We start from the raw sequence: 21,328 nt of genomic DNA on the forward strand, positions 1-21,328 counted from the left end.
ACGACAACATGTGTGAAGCTCGAAATCGTGGATGACCTTTTTCTTTTCTCTATCGCGCGCCATTTTTAGTCCAAGTACGTATTTATTTAGATTATGCTTCAAAAAAAAAACATTGAAAAAAATTTGTTGTGTGGTTTCACGTTTATTTTTTTTTTTTCATTGAATTCTTTGTTTTTAATTTTTTTTTTAGCTCGTGTTTGAAAAATAGATTTCGAAGAATGCAAATATGCAGCAAAAAGAGGTGTCATCTGTTTGATCATCACTCCAGACAAAGACATGTCAAGGCCTCCAAACCGATTTGTGGATAATGAAAATTGAAAAAAAAGACGACGACGATCATTGAACCATGAATTCTTTTTTTTTTTTGTGGAGTATTGAAGGTATATAGAACTTGCAAAGAGAAGAAGAGCATTCACTTTTATCGCGTGCACTGTAAAAACAACATGAACAACATGCAGCGAGATCCAACAAATTTTCCATCGGATTTTTCCTTCAGGTAAATTATGCGCACATGTTATGTTGTTGACAGCAAACACGAAGCTTTGAGGTACTCTGAGGCCTAAAGAGAGGTAAATTTAAAAAAAAAATTTTTTTTTGAAGGAAAATTTTTATTTTAATTTTGAAGATGAAAAATTTTAATTTTTTTTTAATTTTTTTTTTATTTATTTTTTAATTGTTTTTTTAAATTAATTTTTTTTTTTTTTTTGAATTTGAAAAAAAAACATTTTAAGGTAAATTAAATTTTTTAAAATTATTTTTTAATTATTTTTTTTTATTTTTTTTTTTAATTTTTTTTTAATATTTTTTTAATTATTTTTTTTTTTTTTATTTTATTTTTTTTTTTTTTTTTAAAAAACATTTTTTAAATTATTTTTTTATATAAAAAATTTTTTGAATTATTTTTTTTAATTATTTTTTAAATTATTTTTAAATTATTTTTTAAATTATTTTTTGAATTATTTTTTTTTAAATTATTTTTTTGAATTATTTTTAGAATTATTTTTGGAATTATTTTTTAAATTACTTTTTGAATTATTTTTTTAAAATTAATTAATAAAACTTCTCAGTGTTAAAATAACCCCTTTTCAATCCGAAAGGCAAAATAAAAAAAATACAAACGGCGTCATCAGGTTCGTTGCATGCCAAAATTTGGCTTTATACACACTCAACAAAAAAAAATCTACACAAAATAATTAGATTGGATAAGATTTCACGATTTTTTTCTTCATTTTATGTGTTGACTTGTTGATTGTACCTAAAGTACCTACAATCTAATATGTGTAAAAGTAAGTGTAAAAAAAATAATTCTGCTCCATATCAAAGTACTTTTAAATTTGCATTTAGAATTTTGGTATAAATAGATGATTTATATTTTACTGCAAGTCAGTGCATTTTCGCGATTTGCATATTCACGAGTAAAAATAAAAAAAAAATTAAAAAAAAAATAATTTTTATTCTTTTGTGATATGACGAGATAGTATATCCAAAAATTATATTATATTAAAATTAAAAGCTTCGAGTGATTTTTTAAGCCATCAATTAATTAATTAGGAGTAAATATAAAAATTCATCATGCTACTGGTTAGTTCTTTGAAAAAATAAAAAAAGGACTGAAAAAAATGAAAATTAGTGAAATTAATTGAAAATATTGTTCAGTTACAGATATATATGATAATAACAGTGTCGATGTATTTTGTGAGATGTAAACCTGAACCCCCAATAAGTGATACATACCTTCCGCCGAATCACAGTCACAGTCATCACAAGCCAAGTGATACTTATGGTCCGCCAGATCATCATCATCATGAACGTAAGTGCAATTTTTCTTGATTTTTCGATAAAATTAGGGTTAAAAAGGATAATTTTTTAGATGGGCACGATCATCATCACGGAAATGGGCACCATCGTAAGTAGCTTTTAAACGAGAAAAAAAGAAAATTTATGAAAATTCTTTGAAAAATTGTTTTAGACAACGGAAATGGTCATCACGATCACCATCACGGTAATTTTTTGAAAGTTTTTGAATCGAAAAATTTAAATTTTCATAAAAATTTTGTATTTTTTGATAGATGGACATCACGCTCACAATGGAAATGGGCATCACCGTGCGTTTTTATTAAAATAATTGTATTAAAATTAACAAAAAAAAATTTTTTTAATATATTTTTCAGATCATGGGGACTCACATGGGCATGAACATCATCACGATCATCATCATGGTAAGAAAAAAATATTTTAAAAAAATTTTTTTTTGAAGAAAATCTATCAAGGAACAAATTTTTTTAGGCTTGTTAAGAATCATTTCTTGAAAAATTCACTCTCAAAATTTTAAAAACTTTGAAAAATTTAAAAAATTTTAAGAAAAGCCTTTTAAAAATCAAAATTTTTGAATAAAAGTTAAAATCTCTTTTCAGAACATGGGCACAATGGGCATCACACGCCATCTTCAACGTATGGAGTTCCTCACGAACATTCACATCATCGTAAGAAATCCTCAAAAATGTCCTTTTTTCATTAAATCCTTTAAATTTCTCCCAATAGACGAGCACGGGCACTCTCACAATGGCCATCACGATCATCATCACGAACACGGAGCTCACGGAAATGGGCATCACGGTAAATATTTCTTATCTTACCTATCTCTTAGAATTCTTGAGATAAGAAATCTTTTACAGACCATCACAACGGACATCATCATCACACAGCGCCAGCAGATACTTACGGACCTCCGCATCATGACTCGCATCATCATCATAATGGAGGAGATCATCATCATAATGGAGATCATCATCATCGTAAGAATTGAATTTCTAAAAAATTTCTTGAAAAATTCTTAAAATTTTAAAAATAATTAAAAAAAAATAATTTTTTAAAATTTGGTTAAAAATTTAAAAATTTTTAATTCAAGAAGTAAAATTTATAATATTTTATTTTAGAAAAACTCTAAATTTTGAAAGTTGAGTTAAAAATATGAAATTGTTTGTTTAAACAAGTTTAAATTTAAAATTAAAAATATTAAAAATTTTCAATTTATAAAATTAAAAAATTTAATAAAAAAAAAATAATTTAAAAATTGTTTAAATTAAAAAATTTTCCAATTTCAAATAATTGATTTAAAAAATTATTCAAATGATTAATTTAATCAAAAAAAAAAATAATTAAAATTTGAAAAATAATTATTTACTTATTATTCAATATTTCAATACATTTTTTTAAAAATTAAACAAGTTATTTTTTTTAAAATAATTTAAATTAAAAAAAAAATGACTTATGAGATTTTTTTTTCAAAAAAATTTCTGAATAAATAAAATTTAAAAATTTGATTTTTTTTAATTTAAAAGTTTTATCAAATTTAATAAATTTTATAAAAAAAAATTATTTAAAAAAGTAAAAATTTTTTTTTTATAAAAATTAAATTTAAAAATTTTAGTAAAAAAAAAATAAAATTTTAAAGCTAAAAATTTTATTTTTAAATTTTAATTTAATTATTTAAACAAAAAAAAATTAAATTAAATTCGGAATTTAGATTAATTTTTTCAAAAAATTTTTCAAAAAAAATGCTTTTTTAGAAAATCAAAAATTTTTTTTTTAATTCAATTTGAAAAATAAAAAAAATAGTTTTTTAGTGGACAAAACCGGGAAAAAAAAATAATTTAATTAATATTTTTTTTTTTTTTTAAGAAATTATTTTGTTCAAAAAAATTCTTTATCTTATTTTTTGAAAAGCGCCATATTACTTTTTAAGAAATTATGAAAAAATTTATATTTTTTAATATTTAAAAAAATTAAAAATAACTTTTTTTTCTCTCTTATTTTCAGACGATTCTCACGCTAATGGGCATCATCACGAATCTCATGGAGACCATCACGGCGACCATCATCATAATGGCTATCCTGCAGCTCACGATCACGGAGGACATGCCGGATATCCGGCGCACGATTCTCACGGGCACAGCGGAAGCGGCGAAGGAGGCTTCTCGTCATCCGGAACTTCAGGTTCAGGATCTGCGGAAAGCGGCGAACCCGCCAAATACGAATTTGAGTACGATGTTGCGGATGGCAGTGTAGAATTTGGGCACAAGGAGCAACGTGATGGCGATTACACAACGGGAACTTATTACGTCTTGCTGCCCGACGGGAGACGACAAATGGTCGAATATTACGCCGACCAAACGGGATACCATCCGACAATTTCGTACGAGGGCGGCGGCAACGGAAACGGCGGCGACGGGCATGGGAATGGACATGGAAGTCATAGCGGCGAAGGTTATCCCAGTCACGACGCGCATTCGCACGATTCGCATGCACACGACGCGCATCACGGAGGGCACGCAGGATACGATTATCCGCATGGCGGAGATGCTCATCACCATGGCGGCGACTTGCATTCGTTATATGAACCGCCTGCACAGCACGGTAACGGCTATCATTGACCGCGTCGTCAATTACGCGAGAAATTTCTTCGTTTTTTACGCCAACAACTTTAAGCCATAATTTAGCAAAAATTACAGTTTTCGCCTAAAAATAAGCAATTTGCATCGAAATGACGCGCATTGCATAAAATCGAAGCTGTTATACTCGTTTTTCAAATAAAAAATCGTTGTTACTCTGTGTTATACTTAGTCCGTTAATTTATTATCGATGGTGATTGGAATAGAATAGGCAACAAATGTATGAATAATCAATAAATGTACAAAGAACATTATCTTATCTTGAAGCATGCAATTTCTAATCTCATTCGATAAATTTACTGCACATTTTGTGCATTTTGTCATTCAAAGTTCACTTTTCAGCGAAAAATAATCAGAAAATGAGCAAATTCGTCGTTATTTTTGCATTTTTATCGATTTTGTCGGTAAGTCAAGCGATAAAATGTCACGAAAGAGTAAATGAAACAGTGACCCATATTCGAGAATGTGCAGCTCCGACCGATCATTGCGTGAATGCAAGTTTAATAAGTAAGAAATTTTTATTAAATATATATTTTTATTTTAAAACTTTTTAAAATAATTATGAAAAATTCATTTTGACAAAAAAAAATTAAAAAAACCAATTCAAAAGTTTATTTTTGGCAAAAATTAAAATTTTGGAAAAATAAAATATTAAAAAAAAGTAAAAAATATCAAACCTTATAAAAAAATTTGCTTAAAATTTCTTTAAAAAATTTATATTTTTTGAGATTTTTTTTAATTTTTAGAAATAAATATACAAAAAAATACATATTGTAAAAATTAATTATTTTTAAAATATTATTTAAAAAATATTTTTGTTGAGAAATATTAAGACAATTAAAAAAAATAATTTATTAGTTTCATAATTAATTAATTATTTCCCTTTTCCATTTTTTTTTATTGATTTAATTTTTATTTAATCAAAACTATTTAAAAAAATTTGTCTTTTAATTTTTTAAATTCAAAAATTTTAATAACTTTCATAATGTTAAATAAAATTTTTAATTAATTAAAATTTTCAATTAAATTGAAACCTAATTTTTAAATTAATTAATTTAATTATTTTTATTAATATTTTTTTATTATTTTTTAAAAATTGGAAATTGAAAAAAAATTAAAATTTTGAATTATTTTTAAAAAAAAAAATAAAAAATTTTTTTAAAAAAATATCAAGAATTTTTTTTTTAATACATGAAAAATTTTATTAAATTTTTAAATTAAAAATTAAAAAAAAATCTTTATTTAATTTTAAACAATTCGAGAAAAAAAAATTAATTGATTCAAAAAAAAAATTAATGAACAATTGTTAATTTTTCTTAATTTTTAAACAAAAATTGACAAATTATAAAAAATATATATCTTTTTCATTAATTTACAGCTCCCAACCTTCATATAATATTAGTTGGATGTGCTGAAGGAGACATTTGTAAGACTTTGGTGTCGAATATATCGAACTACGAATGGACCTGTTCTGTCTGTAACACTCGAGATTTATGCAATTCAGCGGAAAAATACTTACAAAGCTCGATTTTGGCAATATTTTGCTTGATAATTGCCTTTTTTGGAGGAAAATTCAAGTTCTAATTACAAAATAATGACTCATAATGTCTTATCTTATCAATAAAAATTTCTTCACTGCATTTTGAAACTTTGTATTGTGCAATTAATTTTATTTACTTTCAATTGAAGTGCACTTTGACTAATTTGTCATCAATAGATAAACTAATTTTTCATCAAAAATGTCGTCTCGTAAGTCAATTTTGCGTTCGTCACACGGAATTCCTCGTCCTTTGTCAGCTCGCAGTACAAAAAGTAACGAAATCTCCGCCGATAAAGTTCTGAAACGAAAAATTCCGGAAACGAGAGCAGTTAAAAAACTCCCTGACGATATTTTGGATCTCTCGGATGTCGATTTGTCGTTGATGTCTCGCAAAAATTCCGATTTTTCTGAAGATCAAGTGTAAAGTTTTTGTATTTTTTCTAAAAAAATTTTTTTTTCAATTGAATTTTTTTTAGGGAAGCGATCGTCGATGAGCAACAAAACGAGACAAAAATGTATTTTTCAACTCCAATCAAGACAAATCCTGCTGTTGAAAACAAAACTTGCGACGAAATTTCATCTCCCGTGGTTCAAGACACCCCAAAAATTCTCTTCACACCCGATTCGACGCTTGGAAAGACATCTGAAACTGAAAAAACTGTCATTAATCGAGAAGTTGTTGGCGATGTTGCCGAATCTCATGTCGTTTCTCGCCTTTCGGATGAAAAAGCAGTTCTCTTATTGCCATCTTTCTCATTTTTAGCTCTTGTTGCCTTGAATATTTTGGTACTTTTGTACTTTTACGATCGAATTATGGCACTCGAACACGAAATTGAACATCTCCGTTCAGCTGTTTTCGCCAAAAATGCCGTTTTGAAGAAGGAAAATACAAATTTGATCGTTTACAGCGAGGATTCATTTTGGGAAATGATGATTTCAGCACTTTTTAAGATTTATGACGCGATGATTGGAGCTTTAACAAGTTTTAAGTAATAATTTTTAATGATTTATTGTCGAATAAATTCATTAAATTGTCTTAAAAAATGAGACGGGTTTTTTTGTTATGTAAAATAGATCGAAATTAAATAAAAAAAATTTTAAAATTATAAAAAAAAATAATTAATTATAAAATAATTTAAAAATAATAAATAAATAAAAATATAAAATAAAAATAATTAAAAAATTTAAAATAATTAATTAAATTATTTTTGCAGTTTGAAAAAATTTTTTTTCTTAATTTTGCAAAAAAAAAATAAATAAAATTAAAATACATTTACTTTCGGTTTAATTTTTCTACGTAAGGATTTTAAGTCATATTAAGTCCCATTAAGTCATTCAATCATCAAATTTTGAACTTAATTTTATTTAATAATGTTCGAAAAAATAAAACATAAAATTTTGATAGATAATAAATAATTTCAGTAAAAATTAATAAAATAAATAAATAATAAAAAATAAAATTAATAAATAAAATAATAAAAAAATATTAAATAATTAATTTTTGCAGTTTGAAAGTTTTTTTTACTTTCGAAAAAAAAATTAATTAAAAAAATATTTTTTAAATTAATTATTTTTTTTTTTTGTACAAATTTTATATTTATTTTCGGTTTATTTTTTATTTTTAATGGTTCAAACGAAAAACTTTAATGAACGTAAATACCTTAAGTCATATTAAGTCGTGTTAAGTCAAATATTCATCAAATTTTAAACTTTAAAATTTATGGAAAAATGTTAAAGAAATTTTTAAATATAAATTTTGATAGAAAATAAAATCATTTCAGTAAAAAAATAAAATTAAATTATTGACTTAACACGACTTAAGTTGACTTAAGATCCTTAAGTTCATACAAAAAAGTTACATGTTTGCTCATTAATTTTTTTTTCGATTTTTTCAAATTTTTAATTTTAAGGAAAATATTTCAATGGATTTAAAAAAAAAATTCAACAAAAAAACTTTTAAGCGATAACTTTCAACGATTTATTGTCAAAAAAATTCATAAATTATCTTAAAAATATCATAAATGAGGCTGTTCAAACATTTTTTGTGTCTTATGTGAAATATTTAAAGAAGAGCATTTTACATCAGTAGAGTTGGAAGACTATTGGAAGTGTTTAGTATCCTTGGAAACCGCCTTTTGAACCGCCGCTTGGCTGATCGGGGAAACGAGCTTCGCCTTCGTAAGTAACCTCAGCATTATATCCGTTCTTCCAATCAGCAGTGTATTTAACGATTTGTGTACGACCATCCTAAAAATTAAAATTTTTAAGAAAAATTAATTTTTTTTATGCGAAAAAAAACTTACAGGCATAGCAACGCGATATTCTCCCTTGACAACATCTCCATCGGAAGCGGCGTTATGCGAAAAGTCATTTTGCGACGGTTGATCTTTCACGGCGTATTGGAAGTCATAAGGCATGCCGGGTTCGTGCACGTGATCAGCTTGACTCTGCGGGGGGCGATTTTGAGGCGCTGGAGGTCTTGGAGCTGCGGGACGAGGAGGAGGAGCGGGAAGCCCACGTCCTGGCTGAGAAGGCGCCGGATATCCGTTCTTCGGCGGCAAATATTGGTTTGATTGAGCGTTCACGACAGCAGCTACGGTAGCCAATACCTGAAAAAAAGAAGAAGAAAAATCGTTAAATCTCGTTTTAAAGAAGATCGCGTGCAATAATCTGACGGAATGACAGACATTAAATCATTGATCTCTGAACTTTGGCGCGACAAACAATGGAAATTGAATGAATTCGTGATCTGTCTCTCTCTCTATCGCCGTTTATTTTTTTTCTTGAAGATCATAAACAAAAACATAAAGAAGATGGAAATAATGTAATGCCAAGGGCAACATTCCAATCCCCTTTTTATTTGTGCGATTGTGCAATTTGTGTATTGTTTACATAAAAAATAATAAATATAATCAAAATCACAAAAGCTCGCATGTGGGTGTGTGAAAAAGTCGTAAAAATGTTGTTACAGGTGCTTTATTTGCTGAATTTTAATTAAAAATTTGTTTTTATTAGATTCTCATTGTAAAACAAAAAATAATTGAAATCTTGAGAATTATTTTATTTTTACAAAAAAATAAATAATAAATAAATAAATAATGAAAAAATTGCAAAGAATTAATTAAAGCTTTAATTTTGTGAAAAAATTACAAATGTCACAATTTTTCGACAAAACTTAAATTTTATGAGAGAAAATAATTATTTTAAAAAATTAATTAAAAATCATTTATTAAAAATATATTTTTTATTATTTTAATTTCAATAATTTTAGAATAAATAATAAATTTTAAAATTAATAAAAAAATAAATATTAAATAATTACTGAAATAAAATTAAATTAAAGAAAAATTATTTGACGGATTTTTTTATTAATTATTTGATTAATTTTAAATTTTTTTTTTAAGTGACTAATTAATTTTTATTTTTTTTAATATTTTTTTTTTTGCTTTTAATATTTTTTATTAATTATATTTTTTTAATATTCTTTAGAAATTATTAAAATTTAAAAAAAATATATTTTAATTTTTTCATTAATTTAATTTTAATTTTTTTTTTATTTTTCTATATTTTAAAAAAATCTCAATAAAAATAAATGTTTTTAATGAAAATTCTTTAGAATTAATTTTTTAACAAAAAAATTTCTTTAAGTTTTTGTAATGAAAAAAAAAATATAATTTTAATTAAATAGAATTTTTATTTTTTTTAATAATTTGTTTTTTAATGGAATTAATTTTTTATTATTCTTTAGAATAATTTTTTTATTAATTTTATTTTAATTATTTTTTTGTTATTTTTCTATATTTTAAAAAATAATTTTAAATAATTTTTAAAATTCTCATAAATTAACTTTTAAACAAAAAATTTTTGAAATTTTCTTAAAATTTTTTAAAAATTCTTAAATTTTTAATTTTTTTTTAATATAAAAAATATTTTTTTCAATAAAAAAAAAATATTTAATTGTTAAAATGAGGACCGCACACACAAAAATTAATGACTAACGATTGCCGACTATTAATATTATTCAATAACTGAATTGTGGGTTCAAGCAACAAAACGCCGTCAATCAACACTCTTCAACTACAAGTAAGTAGCCCATAAAGTAACATTTAAAGATCAAACCCATTCATTCCGTTTTACATGCAAAAATAGTCACCGCATGTTGCAAAAAAAATATTTTCTGTGTTTAAAAAAATAAACAAATCCCACAAACCGTGAGCAAAGTCAAGCGATGTGAAGTGACTTGAGAAAAAATTTTTAATCTGCATCTACTTCACGTTCTTGCATGTGTTTCGTCTTGATTGAAGAATGAGCGAAACAAATTGAATATTAATACAATTATCTCTGTGGAAATCATCAGGTGCATTTTTTTGTTTTGACGTGATTGCTGCAATTTTTGAACTTTATTGTTCTCGATGTAGAGTAAATTTTTTTCCTGATTTTTTTTTAAATTCTGATGATGTTACAAAATTTTAATAAATTCTTTGTGACACACTTTGTCTCTTCTCATCGTTTAGTATTGCAAAGGTGCACACTTTTGATTTAATTTAAAAATTTTATAAAAACAAACAATCACATTTTATAGTTTTATTACAAAATAACATGCATTGACGATGATTTAACATGGCATTTTTTCTGTCTCTTTTTGAATCGTGCGTTTGGATTTTTTTTTGCAGCATCGCGATGCATTGAGCAAAAAAAGAAGCGTTTTAAGGTCACATGAGTTGCTTTAATGGATCACTTTGCAAACAAGTGTTTAATTACTTGTGATGGTTAGGTAACCGTGAAGATGCGACGCAACGAGAAAGGATCAGGTGTTGATCGTGAAATTGGATCAGCTGCGGTTTGGTAATGAATTGAAAGGGTAACAAGTTGTTAAATATTATAGGAAGCTTTAAGGAAGGTAAGTTTCATTGTGGTTTTTATTTTTTTTTTTCTCTAAAAGACTTTAAAATTAATTAATTTTATTATTATTAATAAATATTAAGAAAAATATAATTTTAAATAATTTAATATTTTTTTAATAAATATAATTTTTAACATAATTTTTAAAATATTTTATAAATATTTAAAAACAAAAATTTAAAGATATTTTATTAATATTCATTAAAAATTAATTGATAAAAAAAATTATTTAATATAATTTATTTTTTTTAAATATTAATTAATTCATTAAAATTTAAAAAAATTAAATAATAAATTAAATAATTCTTTTAGCTGCTAATTTTAGAAAGCTATTGATGAATTTTAATGAAATGGATTTTAATTTTTAAATAATTTTTATAAAAATAAAATTTAAAGATTTTTTATTAATAATTAATTTAAAATTAATTTAAAAAATTAATTAAAAAAAATAAATTTAATTTATTAAATAAAATTAAAAATTATTTAAGCTTTTAATATTTAAAACTTTAAAAAGCTTCAAATGGATTTTCGTTGAATCTTAAAGTATTTTCGAAATTTATTCACAGTTTCTTCATTTATTATATTATTTTTTATTCTTTAGGCTTTTTAAGTTACATTTTAGATATTTTTGAAAAAAATTATTTTAATTTTTTATTGTCGCGTTTTTTTGATCTTAATGTATCAACAAATTTTATTTACTTTTTTTCTAATTCAGAGAAAATAATATTTTTTTCGTTTTTAATCATTCGAAGGAAAATCTCTTCAAAAAACTCCATTTTTTAAACTGAAATTTTAAATATTTTCACATTCTGGAATTTAATTCCATGAATATATTTTAAAAATGTTTAAATATTTAATATATTTTTTATTAAATTAAATTAAAAATTAATTAAATTAATTTGAGAACTTTATAGAATTCACTTAATTTCCATTTTTTTCTTATTTTGCATTATTATTAATTTTTAACTTAATATTTTTTTTTTATTTTTTTAATTTAATTTAATTTTTAACTTAATATTTTTTTTTTCAAATATCTTACCATTAATTTGAACATGTTGATAGTTTTTTGATTTTCTAATAGGAAAAAAAAAAATCTGCAAAATCAAACAATAATTCACAATCAATTATTATATTTATTTTTTCTTAACCTATCAAAGTATCATCATCAAAACACTTTATTAAACATATATTCGAACATTTATGCTTCTTAATATTCATTCAGAAATATCTGGCGAATTGAATCACGATTTAACACTTTATTCTTGTATTTCTTTGCATTTATCGATTTGATGTGATACTATGATATTTCGTTGTATTAAATATATTATTATTAACTAAAATGTTATATTGTTTAATATTTTAATAATGTTGCATAACACTCGCGCTAAAATATTAAAAAATATTTTTATTTTTTTTTTTAGAGTCGTACCGAAGATATATGTTGCTTGGAAGACTTGCAATTGTAGAATACAAAATTCTATGGGATTACCATCGGTTTATATAGGAAAAGTTTATGTGAAAGGTAAAGAAGCTACGACTATGCGAAGATGCTGCTGCTGTTTTGTCTCTACATTGTGTTAATGTTACAAGTACTCGAGTTTGGGTTCAAATGTTAGTGTAGTATATGAATCATATTTCGCGTTTAGTTTTTGGATTGGAACAATAGAGCTACGATGTGCAATTCGCTGTACTTGACAAGTTTCGTTATTATTTTTTTGTAGTATTGGGTGCATTATGTTCATTTTTTTGAAGAGACGTGGATTTTTTGTTTCAGTGAATTTTTTTTAAAAAATTTAATTGAGAGCGTCGTCGTGCACGATTCTGGAGCAGCAGTGACCTTAACCAATTTTCGAGGTAATTTTATGGGAAAATTTTTTTGTTTCTCATTTTTTCTTAAAAAACAGAATTTTAAGCAGCAAAGCTTTAAAAGGAGATCTAAAGGTGTAGTTATCCAGATTTCATAAAACAAGATGTTTAACAAGGAAATATTCAAATAAAACAAACAAAAACATATTTGACTTGACCCCCGTTAATAACCCCGCCAAAAATGGCAAAACACAATTATTTGATCATTTTTTCTGCAAAACAAAGTATTACAAATGCAAGACATTGTATCAATTAGAATGTAAGTATTTACATGAGCTTCTTCGTTTGAAATACAAAAAGCGTTAAATATTTTTTTCCGCAGGCAAATAAATCAATCTAAATTTATCATCGGCTCATCCAAACAGGAACCAATGTCGACTTTAATGATGTTCGAATATTTTAAGGTAAGTGATGTTTTGTGAGAAAATATGATTTTTTCAGATTTTAAAAATTTATTCTTGAATTAGACAAAAATTAAAATTAGGTATAATAAAAAAAAATAATTATTTTTTTTTTCAGATTTTACAAATTTATTTTTATTTTAAAAATAAATTTATTTTTAATTTAATTTTTATTTTAATTTATTTAAAAAAAAAAAAAAAAAAATAAAATGAAAAATAATTAATTAATTTTTTTTTCAAGTTTTAAAAATGTTTTCTTAAATTAGACAAAAAATTAAAAAGTAAAATAAAAAAATAATTAATTAAAATTTTTTTCAGATTTTAAAAATTTATTCATTAGACAAAAAATAAAAATTGTAATAAAAAAAAATAATTAAAAAAAATTAAATAATTTTTTTTTTAATTAATTGAAATTGAAATTTTTAAAAATAGGAGATGAAAAAATAAAAAGTTAATTTTTCATCATTTTTACTTTTTTTCATTTTAATGAATTAATTAATATTTTGATTATTATTATTTAAAATTTAAATTAATTTTAATTTAATAATTTATTTTTTTTAATTTAATTTTATTTTATTTTATTAATTTAATTATAATTTTATTTAATTTATATTTTTCTTTACAAAATTGATAATTTTTTTACTAAAAATTTGAAATAAAAAAATATTTATTTTATGAATTTTTTTTTCAATTTTTTAAAAAGGTAAAATAACAATTAATTAAAAAGAACTTTTGTTCGAAATTGGTCGAAAATGAACTTTATTTAAAAAAATATAGAAATTTTCTTAAAAATTAAATTATAAAATTATTTTTAAAAAATGTAATTATTTTTTAAAAAATTAATTATTGACTTTATATAATTTCAAACGTAATTTTTTTTTTTTTGTTTAAATTTTAATAAAATTCAAAAATTAAAATTTTATTAATTGAAACTAATAAAAGTAAATATTTCTTTAGAAAAAATCTAAAAAAAAAATAATTTTTTTCAGAAAATCGCATCAAAGGTGTTTCTCGAGGCGCTAAACAGAAACCCATTAATTGTTCTAAGCTGTAAATTTAGGTTGACAGGCGTGACTTTTGATGCAATAAACTGTTAATAGCAATTTTTAATGATGCCGATGACGAGTTAACCTCTCGTTGTTCCGCGATATTGGTTCATATTCAGATCCCTTGATATGATAACGTTCGATCGGAGGCCCGTTTTAAACGATGATAAAAACAATGCAAATTTATTCTGCATTTTATGTTAATAATAGAGTCATTTAGGCATCAATTAAAAGCTCGGATTTCGGCTCATCATCGGAACAATGTGCAATTTTGCTGCAATGCCGCTGTCATACTTGAGTTGCATCAATAATTAGCAAGAACAATCAAGCTATCAAATATTTCAAATGTTTTTTTTTGTCACAAATTCCAATTTTTTCCTTGTGACAAGCTGAAAAAAAAATTATAAAAAACATCAAAAAAATAATACAGAATAATGTTAAATTTTACCTTGATATTTTCTTGATACATTACAGCAACAATAGCATAATTCACATGATGATGCGACGAAACTGCAAAGGAATTTGAAACACTCCCTCGCCGCGTACTCGTAGCCAGTTTGTGAAGCTGAAACGATGTTTAGCTGTGTCATCGACAAGGATTTCTATTTCAATTAAATTGAAAGGTGTTGATTTGCTAAATCAATTCGGGGCTATTGTTAAGCGGCTATTGTTTGAAAAAAAATCCCAAAATGGAGACGGATGGTTCCTGATTCTTTGTTCAAAATCGTGAAGATGGACCAACCTAACATCAGGGTCGAAAAAACTTTCAGTCAAAAAAAAATTATAACTTTTGCTTAAGTAAAAGTTTAAGTCAATTAAGTCAAATTTAAAAGCTTAATTTTTCAAAAAAAAAAAAATCAATTTTTTCATAAAAAATTGTTTAAAATTCAAAAAAATTTGAATTAATTGCAAAAATAAATTTTTTTAACTTAATTTTTCAAAAAAAAAAAAAAAAATTTTTTTCATTAAAAATTGTTTAAAATTCAAAAAAAAAAATTTTGGAAAAATCAAAAAAAAAATCAATTTTTTCATTAAAAATTGTTTAAAATTGAAAAAAAGTTTGAATTATTTGGAAAAATAATTTTTTTAATTTTTTAAGCTTAATTTTTCAAAAAAAAAATCAATCTTTTCATTAAAAATTCTTTAAAATTCAAAAAAAAAAATTTTTTTTTGACTGAAAGTTTTTCGAACCCTGATTCATTCCCTCTTCATATTTCATGAATAGAAAAAAAATAGTTCGTGTACAAAAAAAAACTGAAGAAGAGAAAAAATCGCTCACACGATGAATGTAGGCTAATATTGCATTTGGGAGCAACGCTAAGCTCATTGTCTATTAAAATGTTTTGCAAATTGTTCAAAGTAATGAATAAAATGGATCAGCAACGACGGACTCTCCTATTCAAATAAAACACAGATTATTGCGAATTTCGTACAAATGTAGGCCAATACAAGTCTGAACAACTCTCGGATGATGTCTTCTGGGTGTTATACACTTGTTGCAATTCTACTACTAAAAAAATTATGCAACGACGACTCGTTCTACAGTTTTTACGCGGAATCGCTCCAACCACGATCGTGATGCAGAAATAACTTAATTCTTCTGATGATGATGCCCATAATTGGTGAGCATGAACTACCGTCGAACGTCGTCGTCGTTTGAAGAATTTGCATCCGCATTAATTTTTGTTCGCGCTCCAATAAATAAATTTGCGCGTGAAAAACTTGCGGGAGAACCTTGACGTCAATTACCGATGAACAGATGAGGTATTGAAAGGATGATGGATTTTTTTTCACGGTAAAAACACATTTTTCAACACTAAATCGATCACAACAAAGCAATTGTTGCCGGCACGGCATGATTTCCTTTTGCTACATTGTTTGTGATTTGAAGAGTTTTGTTGTTTTGTTAACAAGATGGTCACGGATGATGTCAAAGAATTTTGATTTTTTTGGGAGATTTTTGCTGTGAATGGAAAAAAGGTAAGTTTGTATTAAAAATTAATTTATATTTTATTTGAAAATATTCGCATATTTAATTTTTAAAATTTTTTTTTATGAAAAATTTAATAAAAAAAAATTTCTTATTTAATTTTGAATTTTTTTAATGAGAAATTTAATTTGAAAAATTTTCGCATATTTAATTTTTTTTTTTATTAACTCAAAGTTTAAAATATTTTTTTAATAAAATTAAAATTTTTATTAATTTAATAAAAAATTTCTTTTATTTAAGTTTAATTTTTTTTTAATTAGAAAAATTTTTGCATGCTTAATTTTTGAAATTTTTATTTGAGAAAATTAAAAAAAAAAATATTTTATTTTATAAACCTTTAAATAAAATGTAAAATTCTTGTTAAAATTGAATTTGGTAAATTTTTACCTCGTAAAGCGCCATCTATCGTCTAAAATATTCATAATTTTATATTTGATGAATAAAAATTTTTGATTTTTCAAAATTTATTTAATTTTAAATCAACTTTGATATAACTTTAAAAGAGTTCAAAAAAAATTATATCCTCATAGAACATTTATTGTTCATTACAAAAAAAAAAAATGATGACGCAAAAATCGAAACAATTGATGAAATAATAACATATTCGAAAAATTCGACAGAAAAAAATACACAATGAACATTATTATTAAAAATATTTGCAAAAAAAAACAAAATAACGCAAGAAAAAAAACTCATGGTCTCCTCATGTAAACCTGTCGAATTTCAGGGCGCCAAGAAAAATTCAAAAGGAAAAAAGTGACAGGTACATTTTTCAGTACAAACAAACGAAAAAACCGACTATTTCGTCATTTAAAAATCTTTGCTTGTCTAATCATTTTTTACACCTTTTAAAAGAGTTCGTGACTCAATAAAAGTTTAATTCTTCTTCGTCTTCATATCTCCGAGCCATGCAACTATAATGGATTGATTAAAGTAAATCGCTTGCACATAAATATTTATTAAATGCCTGTCTGCGATTTTGAATGGAAATTTAACATGCGAAAGAAAAATGGGACTTGCATCATGAGAAAGGTTAGAAATTGACACATTTTGCGTTGACTCTAATTTGTACAAAAATTTGTGTAGGAGGCAAGTGAAATATAAAAGCATCTATTGTTTAATTTTTTTTTGTGCTAAAAAATGAATGTTAAATGGTGCATACAACATTTTTTGCTGTTATTAATCATCTTTTGCAAGTTTTCTACCCTAATTCAGTCAAAAAAAGAAGATGAGGCTAACAATACAAACAATGCAAATTATTCGTGTTGGTACACAAATAATAAAAGGAGATCTGACTTTGAACTGAAATGACATAAATATTGCGCTGGAATTGAACTATAAGTCATGCTTCAAAAATTTTAACAAAAAAAAAATTTATGTGACTCAATAAGTTTTTTTTTATGAACTTCTCTATATAGAAGTATTGATTGTGAAATTATTCGATTTTTTTCTGTTTAGTAAAATATTCGTGTTTTTTTTACAGAAGAGACGAACGAAGAAGAAGGAAGATACAGATACAGGTGCAGCCAACATAACAAAGAACATGCTTCGCGGAGTGTTGAAGCGGCTGGTTTGAAACTTGAACTTTATGGTTATCGCATTTGATTTAATAAATTATTTTTTGTTTCAGCGATAGGAAGATTTATTTGACAACAGGAGGAACCCTTTATTGAATAAAGTTTGCATTTAAATTCAATCAGAACTGAATTGATGAGATCTATGGAAAAAAAGACCAAAGGCATTTGATGGGAGATTATTTTCAATTAGGTGAGTTAGAATTATATTTTTTAATGAATTTTAACTAAAAATAATATTTTTTTATATTTCAGAGAATTATCAATTTTTCAATTAATCCAAACCAAGCAATTTTAAACAAATTATAATTTTTATTAAAAAAAAAAATCAATACAGATTTTAATTTTTTTTATGTTCAGTTAAACTGAACTTTTTTTAATTTAATTTAAATATTAATTTAAATTATTTTATTTATTTATTTAATTTAATTTAATTTAATTTAATTAATTTAATTTAATTTTTAATTTATTTTATTTTAATTTATTTTTACTTTTATTTTTATACTTTTTTTTTTATTTTTTTTTATTTATTTTATTTTTAAATTTATTTTTATTTTTATATTTATTTTTATTTTTATTTTTATTTTTATTTTTATTTTTATTTTTATTTTTATTTTTATTTTTTTTATTTTTATTTTTATTTTTATTTTTATTTTTATTTTTATTTTTATTTTTATTTTTATTTTTATTTTTATTTTTATTTTTATTTTTATTTTTATTTTTATTTTTATTTTTATTTTTATTTTTATTATTATTTTTATTTTTATTTTTATTTTTATTTTTATTTTTATTTTTTTTTTTTTATTTAATTTTTATTTTTTATTTAATTTTTATTTTTATTTTATTTCAATTCAATTTAATTTAAATTAATTAATTAATTTATTTAATTAAATAAAAAAAATAATTTTAATTTAATTTTATTTAATTTTTTTATTAATATTTTTAAATTTCTTTTTTAAAATCCTCATTTGAGTCTTTTACTCAATTGAGTGCATTAAATTAAAAAAAATGTCAAAACATCAATTTAAGCTCTTGAGCTTTTCGTATTAAATTCAATTAATTTTTTGCTAAAAACTCAAATTTCAATATTTATAAAATTTTCATATTTGACTTTGTAAAATCGTATGTAAGCCTCTTAAAAAGACTTAACTGCACTTTAAACATTTATCATGATCATTGAAATGCAGATGAAACACTGACTCATTGTTCATCGTGTTTGTTTGATGTCTTCACACAAAAAAAAATTGTTTCAAAGTAAGAGGCACCCTTTCACACTCGTCGCATAATCTCGTCATTCATTATCTGACATTAAATGAGTTTTTTTTTAAACTGAACAAAACCATTAGGTTACAAAGCCTTGCTTAATCAAGTGTCAGGCTTGTTTTTTTCGTACTGCATGGATCATCATCCAGATAAACGAAAAAAATTACCATTTCATTTGAATATTGTTGTTGTTGTTTGAATTGAGTCAACATTTTTTTTTTGCTGAGATGATCGCATTCAAAGCAGTAATTAACTCCGCAAAGTCATATTATGTTATCATGATGTTGCAAAAGTCACGGAAAAGCTTCAGTTTTTTTTTTATCGAGAGAACTAAAAAATTGGTTATCTTAATTTTTTTTAGTTGAACAGAAATTTTGCAAGCAATTATTTAAACGAAGCGGAGGTTTGGTTATGAAAATTCCTGCATATAAAAATATAAATCATCTCCAACAGAAAAATTTACTTCTCCGAAATTGTCGTGAAATGTTAACGATCCATTTGCTCAATTAAATTAAATCAAAGCAAATTTGCCTCGGTTGTTTATTGCTCGCGGTGCACCTTAAAAATTTCAAAATTAATCGATTGTTCCGTGCCATTATGAAGAGCTCCGTTTTAAATGTATGAAGATGCTTGTGATTTATTGAAATATTTTTTTGTCCATTCCTTTGGATAATTGGTTCAATGTCGCAACGCATCCAGGTGTCAAAACTGCTAATGTTCAGTAGAGTAAAAAAAATTCAGACATAAATCAATTACTTTGTGTGTTGTTTTTTTTATCGCATGACAGCAAATTTATTTAGTGTTTGTTGTGCTCGTATTATTTTTTGTTTCTTATGTTTCAATTTATGTTCACTTGTTTTTTTTTTGAGATGATGGCGGTGTATTGTAAATAAATTATGTTTTGCGAAGATATTGTTTTAGCGAGATATGAAATTTTTAACAAAATTTTTAATTTTAATTTAAAAATTAATAAAAAAAAATTAATTTGATTTCTAATTTCCAATTTAATTTTTTAAATAAAAATTTTCAACTTAACAAAATAAATAAATGATTAATTTAAATTATAAAAATTTATAATATTCAAAAAAAAATTAAATTAAATTTTTTAAAAAATTATTTTATAATTTATAACTTAAAATTGGAAAATAATTGTAAAATAATTAGAAAATATATTTTTTTTATTAAATCTTCGTGAAAAAAATTATAATTTATAAGAAAAAATATGAATTTTTAATTAAAATAATTTTTTTTATTTAGTTTACATTTTTTTGTGATTATTCTTTAAATTTAATTTTTAACTTAAAATTGAAAAATAATTTTTCTTTAAAATTTTTAACTAAAATTAAATTTCTTAATTTTTTTTTACTTTTTATTAATTAAAATTTTAAATTAAATTTAAAAAAAATAATTTTTTTTCAAAATTTTTAACTTTTTTTAATTTTTTTAAACTTTTTTAATTAATTAAAATTTAAAATTAAATTTAAAAAATAATTTTTCATCAAAATTTTTAACTTAAATTCAATTTCTTAATTTTTTTTTTAAATTTATTTAATTAATTAAAATTTAAAATTAAATTTAAAAAATAATTTTTCATCAAAATTTTTACTTAAATTAAATTTATAATTTTTTTTTATTTTTTAATTAATTAAAATTTAAAATTAAATTTGAAAAATAATTTTTATTGAATTTTTTAAAAAATATTTTCAATGTCTTAAATCATTTTTTTAAATTAATTAATTTTTAATAAAATATCTTTAAAAATTTTTTTTAATTTTTATTAATTTTAATATTTTTAAAAACTTTAATTTTTCACAGTACAAAGAAGAAGAATTCATTGTTCAGCAATTCGTCGCTTGACTATTGACGACATTGAAAAAAAATTGTTTTCGGCACCATTAGATCATTTTTTGAGGAGGCGATTATTGGGCGTTTGACAAAGACTTACCTTTATTCTCTTTGTAGGTAAAATAAATAAATATTTTTTTTTTATTTTTTTCATAAAATAATTAATTCAACTTTATTTTTTTTTAACAAACATAAAAATTGCACAAAACCCAAAATACATTTTTTTTGGTCGAATTGATTTTTTTTTGTTATTTACAAATAATAAATTTAATACTTAACAACAGATCAGGTACATTTTGTAAATAAAACAGACTATAACTAACAGCCTAATGCGTTTGAGGTGTCTCGTAGCTGACATCAGCATGGAATCCATCGTCGTTCGCGTAATATCTGACTATTTGCACTCGCTTATCGGGCAGCAAGATGTGATACTCACCCGTGATTTTTCCA

The 21,328-nt window shown here is 23.3% G+C and overlaps 3 protein-coding genes across 4 annotated transcripts; 2 read left to right on the forward strand and 1 right to left on the reverse strand.

Moving 5' to 3' along the window:
- Nucleotides 1-1,668: 1,668 nt before the first annotated feature.
- LOC134837178 (histidine-rich glycoprotein-like) lies at nt 1,669-4,433 on the forward strand. The gene is made up of 9 exons (XM_063852538.1): nt 1,669-1,810; nt 1,871-1,906; nt 1,970-2,002; nt 2,070-2,105; nt 2,172-2,219; nt 2,415-2,483; nt 2,542-2,616; nt 2,676-2,795; nt 3,820-4,433. Exons 1-9 carry the CDS (start codon nt 1,669-1,671, stop codon nt 4,431-4,433), a joined length of 1,173 nt encoding a protein of 390 aa, XP_063708608.1.
- A 343-nt stretch (nt 4,434-4,776) lies between these two features.
- On the forward strand, nt 4,777-7,066 carry LOC134836995 (uncharacterized). The gene is made up of 3 exons (XM_063852298.1): nt 4,777-4,958; nt 5,830-6,411; nt 6,468-7,066. Exons 2-3 carry the CDS (start codon nt 6,191-6,193, stop codon nt 6,982-6,984), a joined length of 738 nt encoding a protein of 245 aa, XP_063708368.1. The 5' UTR covers nt 4,777-4,958; nt 5,830-6,190; the 3' UTR covers nt 6,985-7,066.
- A 947-nt stretch (nt 7,067-8,013) lies between these two features.
- LOC134827228 (pro-resilin-like) lies at nt 8,014-12,341 on the reverse strand. Of its 2 annotated transcripts, XM_063839811.1 has the most exons (4): nt 12,323-12,341; nt 11,933-11,987; nt 8,295-8,600; nt 8,014-8,238 (listed from the first exon to the last, which is right to left on the reverse strand). In XM_063839811.1, the coding sequence occupies exons 2-4, from the start codon at nt 11,945-11,947 to the stop codon at nt 8,104-8,106; spliced, it is 456 nt and encodes a 151-aa protein (XP_063695881.1). In that variant the 5' UTR covers nt 11,948-11,987; nt 12,323-12,341; the 3' UTR covers nt 8,014-8,103. The 2 variants fall into 2 exon arrangements, with proteins under 2 accessions (XP_063695881.1, XP_063695880.1); XM_063839810.1 differs by lacking the exon at nt 12,323-12,341 and having other exon boundaries at nt 11,933-12,019.
- Between the last annotated feature and the right edge of the window lie 8,987 nt (nt 12,342-21,328).

Source organism: Culicoides brevitarsis, chromosome 1, assembly GCF_036172545.1.
Source record: "Culicoides brevitarsis isolate CSIRO-B50_1 chromosome 1, AGI_CSIRO_Cbre_v1, whole genome shotgun sequence".
Taxonomy (NCBI): Eukaryota; Metazoa; Arthropoda; class Insecta; order Diptera; family Ceratopogonidae; genus Culicoides; species Culicoides brevitarsis.

Coding starts and splice junctions, on each gene's coding strand:
- LOC134837178 (XM_063852538.1), top strand. CDS start 1,669: ATGATAATAACAGTGTCGATGTATTTTGTGAGATGTAAACCTGAACCC. Junction 2,220..2,414: donor TCATCACGATCATCATCATG/GTAAGAAAAAAA, acceptor ATCTCTTTTCAG/AACATGGGCACAATGGGCAT. Junction 2,484..2,541: donor TCACGAACATTCACATCATC/GTAAGAAATCCT, acceptor TTCTCCCAATAG/ACGAGCACGGGCACTCTCAC.
- LOC134827228 (XM_063839811.1), bottom strand. Junction 8,239..8,294: donor AATATCGCGTTGCTATGCCT/GTAAGTTTTTTT, acceptor TTTAATTTTTAG/GATGGTCGTACACAAATCGT.
- LOC134836995 (XM_063852298.1), top strand. CDS start 6,191: ATGTCGTCTCGTAAGTCAATTTTGCGTTCGTCACACGGAATTCCTCGT. Junction 6,412..6,467: donor GATTTTTCTGAAGATCAAGT/GTAAAGTTTTTG, acceptor AATTTTTTTTAG/GGAAGCGATCGTCGATGAGC.